The 6,884-nt window shown below is 40.9% G+C and overlaps 2 protein-coding genes across 3 annotated transcripts in view; both read left to right on the top strand.

Moving 5' to 3' along the window:
- Positions 1–325: 325 nt before the first annotated feature.
- LOC134665093 (transcription factor Sp9-like) lies at positions 326–2,229 on the top strand. The gene is made up of 2 exons (XM_063521915.1): positions 326–585; positions 894–2,229. The coding sequence occupies exons 1-2, from the start codon at positions 556–558 to the stop codon at positions 1,893–1,895; spliced, it is 1,032 nt and encodes a 343-aa protein (XP_063377985.1). The 5' UTR covers positions 326–555; the 3' UTR covers positions 1,896–2,229.
- Positions 2,230–4,046: 1,817 nt separating this feature from the next.
- LOC134665090 (transcription factor Sp9) overlaps positions 4,047–6,884 on the top strand; it is a 99,550-nt gene continuing 96,712 nt past the window's right edge. For both annotated transcript variants that reach the window (XM_063521908.1, XM_063521904.1), the window contains exon 1: positions 4,047–4,431. In XM_063521908.1, coding sequence (XP_063377978.1) covers positions 4,390–4,431 — 42 coding nt within the window. In that variant the 5' untranslated portion in view covers positions 4,047–4,389. The remainder of the gene's footprint in view (positions 4,432–6,884) is intronic.

Here is a 6,884-nt window from a genome sequence, read left to right as displayed (position 1 = left end):
GTCTATTCAGATATAGGTAAATATATCAGTATCAGTACTATCAAGAAATTGGTATCTGAATTGAACTCCTGGTAACAAACAACCTCTACCTAAGTAATGTACTAATCAAAGCTAAGTAGGTAGTCAATGTATAATAAATGAAGTAGGTATTATACATAATATTCTAAGTAATTCGTTTTTAATTTTATTATTAAATCGCTGAATTTAAATTTCGAAGCAACACTTTTACATAAGAAATACCGAATCACGATATTCATTATACCTACATTGATCAACATAATCAAGTGACGTCACTTATGTGAATAGCTTCTTATAAGAAGTGAGTAGGGGCATAAGTCACGGTGCGGTGTGGTGGGGTATGGGGTGTCGGAGGCTGCGCGGGCGCGGGGTGCGCGCGCGGCGCTACCCTCGGGCGGGGGCCGGGGCGAGGCGACAACCGCTCGTTACCTCCATCCGAAGCCAGTTATTAAAAACGTCTCGACGCGAACGGTGCGCCGCCCTGTAATTATCCAGTTGAAGGCTCGTCGCGCTACGTTGTCACCACCGTCACCGGATATGCAATACGTGGATCCGCCCGCGCAACAGGTCCGCCCTAACACTATTGCCTCCCTAGTTTACGCGTATAGCCTTTGGCAACCTATTATTTTTGATGTTTAAGGCTGGATCAGTAATTTAATAGAGTTATTTGCGAAACATTTAAACTTATCTGATCTGAACGCTTTTGTGAATTATGACTTTGTTGCGAATTTCGGATTAGATAATTGTATACCTTGATTACTGACGAGTTACAAATTAGTTTTTTTAATTAGTACCTACTTAATCCAAGCGTTAGCAAACATATATTAAGCTGGTATGTACATAGTGAATTAACATATTTTCGGTGTTTGTTGCAGATGATGAGTATGATGCCCAGTTACGGATACGGGTGCGGACGCGGCGATGCGATTTCACCGGCTTCAGACCTCTCGTCATGCAGCAGTGCTTCGTCAGGCGCGTGGTGCGGCTGGCGGGAGCTGCCGGCGTATCCTCAGTACCCGTACTGGCCGCCGGCCGCCGCCGAGGAGGCGCGCGACCTCCAGCGCCGCTGCGCCAAGTGCCGTTGCCCCAACTGCTTGACAGAAGCCGCTGGCCTCGGACCCAACTACGGCAAGGACGGTGCTAAGCGTGAACACGTCTGCCACGTGCCCGGCTGCGGAAAAGTCTACGGGAAAACCTCGCATCTGAAAGCCCATCTCCGCTGGCACACGGGCGAGCGGCCATTCGTATGCAACTGGCTGTTCTGCGGCAAAAGATTCACGCGCTCTGATGAGCTGCAGCGGCATCTGCGCACGCACACCGGAGAGAAGAGATTCGCGTGCCAACTCTGCACGAAGCGATTCATGCGCTCAGATCATCTCGCTAAGCATGTTAAAACCCACGCGAATATGACGAGGAAACCTAAGAAAGCTAACTCTGAAGATAATGAAGAATCTGCTAAGGTTACTAATGAGAAAACTGAGCAGAGATCTGTAGAGTTGCCAGCGGCGTTGATAGGCAGCGCGAATTACGGAACTGTGCCGGCTGTGAGTGTTGCGTCGAAGCAGATGTCCATGCCTCCGTCTCTAAACTACGGAGCAGTTGCGCCGAATGTGTCTAGTGCCAGTTACAACAGTGGAATGGTGTTTGGGAGCGGCGCGAGTGCAGGCTGGGTGCCGGACATGCGGCAAGAGACACTATATGCGCGCCCGTTGACTACTGTTGCAGCCACTCGCCCTGTCTACCAGTACCCAACCCTGCCCGACACGACCCGGCAGTATCCAACGCACTTCCCTGCCTACCAGTGTGCCACGAAAGATAATTATACCATGTTTCAGGGACACTATAATCTCCAGCCGCCTGTAGCGCTTGGACAATAAGTGAAGAATCGTTTTAATTTAAGACATGACTAGGTATATTGTGGATATAAAGTTATGGTGGAGTTTTGGTAATTGCATGTAATCCTCTTAATGGGATGGGAAGGCTAAAGGTTCCTTGTCAAAAGTTAATGTCATGGTCATAATCGTATGATTTGTTGGAAAGATGTTGGTTGGAATATTTTCTGAGTTACCAGAAGGTTTATTGTGATCTATAATGTATTTTACTGTATATATTTAGTTAGTTTCTTATTTGACGTGCCTTGTTGGTAAAGTGTTATGTTAAGTAGTGCATTTAAAATGATTTCTAAATAAATACTAAAATATCGTAATAATATTGTCTTGTTTGGCATTTTGAATCCCTAACCCCGTCCAAAATATCCCAATCCTAAGTAGAAATCTCAGTTCAGTAGTAATACGATTCAGTTAGTCTAAAAGTATATGCACACACTAACACGGATAGGATGGTAACGCTTTTATCGCCTGTCGTGTCACGCGTCACTCTCCCACTCCTTAGAATGTGACAGCCACGGTGATAGATAATAAAGAAAGACTATTTTACTCCCTAAATGCCCCCATGCTACTTAGAAAACCACAGAAGTTCCAAATGTTGTAAGTCAACTATATTCTATGCAATATCACTTAATCATGTCAATTTCCATCACTTCTATCAACTTACTTTACCGAGTCAAAACATAGCCCAAACCCGACCAATGAAATGGCGTTCAAAACCTTGATTCACTGCCCAACACGCATAGGTAACAGCAATTTAGAAACGAGTTTCAAATTTTAATAGGTATATTATTTACAATTGTGTGGATTTTCCTATCGCTGTTATGGGAGTTACGCGTGGTGGACCATTGTCCTGTTCAAACAGTGGGATTCAAAACAAACCCACGCATTGTAAAACGCATCCAGAAGTGTAAATTTAATATATACCAGTTAATTTATGACAGTTATCTAGGAATGCGCAAAGGAGAATCTCTGAATATAGACATGACACTACTTGTGGTTGTGTACTAACACACGGCGCGATTCGGGAAATGAATTAGAGATTAACTACTAGAAACGATATAGTAAAGATATGTGACGTCCCACGAGTAAAGGTACCTTATGGCGGTTGGTGGTGGTTGGCTCCAATATTATTGCGGCGCTATGCGACGTAAGCGCCGGCCGCCATAAGGTACCTTTTTCTGTGGAACGTCACATATCTTCACTATTTCATATCTAGTGAATATCTAGTTCATTTCCCGAATCGCGGCGCCAGCCGCCATAAGGTACCTTTTGCAGTGGAACGTCACATATCTTTACTATTTCATATCTAGTGAGTCTCTAATTCATTTCCCGAATCGAGCCGATACTTATTTACATTAATTAAGTTACCTATAGGTAGGTACTTAATACCTAACCACGTAACAGCGTACAAACTTTGTGTACTTATGCAGCTTGCTACGGCTTTGGTCACGAATTTGGCTCCGCGCTACGCAATGGCTACGAAGTGCTACGAAACTCGTAGGCTTTAGTTTTCGTTATACATACTATTTATAGAATAAAATTGTGTAGGTAACATTACATTAGGTAGTGTTTTTTCACAACATTTACACAAAAAACGTGCAAATGTCAGTACAAATACCCAAATTTATACATTTGTTTTTATACAACGTTAGTTTTTTTTCTATTATAACTTTACTATGGACCTAAGTATACAATTGTTCAACATTTATTTTCATTTTACTGGCTAAGATTTTATTCTAATTACTAGCTGTATGTATGATGTGGGTATGTTCGTTCGTAATAACTAAGTACTGAGCCAATTTGGTGGTCGTGGTGATTTTACTCTGGTTGCATCTGAAGTCTTTTGAACGATCCCACGATTTCAATATCATTGCGTCGCGGTCGCACTTATGTATTTGCATAAACCTGATGCAGTAGTATAATATATGTAGATGGTGTTTTGGGTTGTCCATATTAGTGGTAGGTAAATATTAATTAGTATAACTAATACTAGGCCGAAGGCTTAGATTTCAGATTGTTTTATTTATCTGTGTGTAGGATATTTGTTAAGTGTATATTTATTTATATATCATTATAAAAGAATATTTATACATTCATTATCATACTTACAAAATATACTTGCTAAGAATTGGCAACTTTTAGTTCCGCCTCCCGACACGAGATGGCGTTGGCAGTGTCGGCGCTGGCCGGCTTGCTCGCGGTAATTGCGCGCGGCTATTATCTGGGCGGCGCTCGCCGCGCATGGCGGCCGGTGCGAGCGGGATGCACTCGATAATACGTAAAACAAAACGAGGGAGTAATAATGGTAAAAAACGAGCAGCACGCAAATTATAGTGAGAAATGAGGCAGCCGGTAGCGGTGGGGGCTTGGGCTGTGCGGTGGGGGCCTTCGCGCGGCAGTCGTCGCTCGGCGCACGCAGACCGCCCGCGCCGCCTGCGCCGCCGCGAGTGCTGTGAGTTTGTGACATGAACCGGCCGGCGCCATGAGCGGCAAGGGCTCCTCCTCTCCGGACCTGCTCATGAATGTGAGTGCAGCGTACGCGCCGCCGCAAACACGGCCGCACTCCCTTACCAGCTTACCACACACTTACTATAGGCACACATTTCGACGCGCCAAAGGTTGATAATACCCACACATCACTCTGAATCATATTCGACAGAGTAAAAGTGACATTCCATTTCCAACTGCAGCTGCAATACTGTTCATTTTCTATGGCAATTGATAATGACAGCGACGCGTTTCCATAGTAAAATTAACAGTATTGCAGCTGCAGTTGGAAATGGAATGTCACTCTAAAGCAAAAAGTCCACTGTTGCTCTTATTGTTTGAGTTAGTTATTACCTATTAACAATGCTAACAAAAATCTGTGCAAAGTGTAACAGATCATCTAATATACCGAATCTAATTCTGACCGGCTTCTGTGTTGCTTTTAAGGACCTTATACAATAGCAAAAACTATATCAAATCAGAAAATAAAACATCCAGGCGTGACATAAACATTGAGATGGCCTGAACTCTTCACGGTATAAAAGTTGTTTAAAGTTTGGATTGGAGCTGTGCCCAAAAGAGGCGTTCATAAAATGGTTTGTTAGCTGGCCACCCCCGGGTATTGTCGATTTAGCACGCACCATAAGCGGCGCATTACGGCGGGACCCATCCTCCGTCCCTAGAGCCTTAACCTCTATTACTATTCATACGGTCTCAGGGGTGACCAGCCTCGAATAAAGTTTTTCCACACATGAAAAACAAATAACTACTTATCTTCCTTAGTTGGAATAAGTCGAGTAGGTGAAGTTTGGTTGTTCATGAATAATATATCGTATGATGTGACAGGGTTAATTTATGTTGAGTAGATTTTACTCATAGTATCTAATTTACTTGATACTTTTGTATAGTTTTACAATAACTTACGGATTAATAATATATTCAGAATGTCAAACCCATAATGCCGTTGTCGAGATTATGTATATAAATTGTTATGCAATGAAATAGGCTATTCAAGTAGGTAACATTTAGGGTTTCTGCTCGAGAATTCTCGAGGCGGGAAATCTCGAGAAATTTGTTCTAAGTCGAGACGGGAAAAAAATTCTCTACGCCTCGAGAACTCGAGAAATAAATCTCTTGTGATAAGTAAAAAGAAAACGCGTATAACACGTGGTATAGTGTATTTCTTTACGTAGTTAAATTAATGTAAACAATGTTTTTTTTTTTACATTTTCAGGTACTTAAACAATTTATTAGGTAGTTAACCAACCAAATAAAAAACTGCCTTGATCCGTCCCCTAGCGTTCTGGCTTCAATCGATTTTCATGTTTTGAAACTTTTGAACTATCGTGACATTCATGACGTGTGTTTTTACTGAAAAACGCTATAATTTTTTTTTTTACTATTACTTATGAAAGCAAAATAATATAAAATATCGTATATGATTTGTTAATTGTTACATATTTGCCGTGATTTATTTTTCAAAAATGTTTCTCAATACATAACTTTTTATTACGACGTCATGATCTCGTATCTTCTTTCTAATGCAAAAGTGAATTGCCTACAGGACCTAGGATGTACATATTAACAAAAACCTCAAAACTAAATTACTATTGATACATTAAATCATCCCGATATATTCCTATTAGCAAAATATCTCAATTGTAGCAGCTTCATTGTTACGTTCAGTAAGTATTAAGAGCCCTTCAACGTGCACACTAGCGCCACAGCTAAATAATCGTGAATATTTAATTTTAAGGAAAGATATTGAAAAAAGGGGGCCGCTACGTACTGTATTGTGTATTTAAGTACCTTTTGAATACATTAAACTAGTTTTTATGTCACTGGTTTCGTCGATCTGGGACCTCAAAACAAAAACGGCCGTTTTAACTTTAGACGCATAGATTGACGAATCCAGCAACATAAAAACTAGTCTGATGTATTCAAAAGGTAAGTACTTAAATACACAATACAGTACGTAGCGGCCCCCTTTTTTTAAATATCTTTCGTTAAATTTGAATAATCACGATTATTTAGCTGTGGCGCTAGTCTGCACGTTGAAGGGCTCTTAATATTACGTAGTAAAACTTCTGTAAGTTTGTCACATCAAGTTAAATTTATTAAGATATACACAACAAGATATACACTATATTAGCATATCACATCGCCGTCGCGCACGCCTGCACCTATAGTAGTATAGTTTTTGTTTGTTGTTGAATTTGTGATTATTGAAAAGAGCAATTTATGGTGACTAAAAATTTACCATACGTTTGATTATTGATTTCACCTACGATTCGCGTGAGTCTTATTTGTAAAAAAGCAAAAAAATTAAAATAACATGGTGTTTCTTACAACTTTCAAAATTTCTCGAGATACTCGAGAAACTCGAGAAATCCTGGTCGAGAATTCCCGTGCCTCGAGAAATCAAAAAGGCCGAGAAACCAGAAACCCTAGTAACATTCCGTATAAAAACATAAAAAAGTAATTAATACA

This window comes from Cydia fagiglandana, chromosome 6 (genome assembly GCF_963556715.1).
Source record: "Cydia fagiglandana chromosome 6, ilCydFagi1.1, whole genome shotgun sequence".
Classification (NCBI taxonomy): Eukaryota; Metazoa; Arthropoda; class Insecta; order Lepidoptera; family Tortricidae; genus Cydia; species Cydia fagiglandana.
The sequence above is the reverse complement of the archived record's forward strand: the minus strand, read 5'-3'. Positions and strand labels throughout refer to the sequence as shown.

Excerpts from the sequence above, each read along its gene's own strand:
- LOC134665093 (XM_063521915.1), top strand. The coding sequence starts at position 556 with ATGCAATACGTGGATCCGCCCGCGCAACAG. Across the intron at positions 586-893 it reads TGGATCCGCCCGCGCAACAG|ATGATGAGTATGATGCCCAG; the intron begins GTCCGCCCTAAC and ends TGTTTGTTGCAG.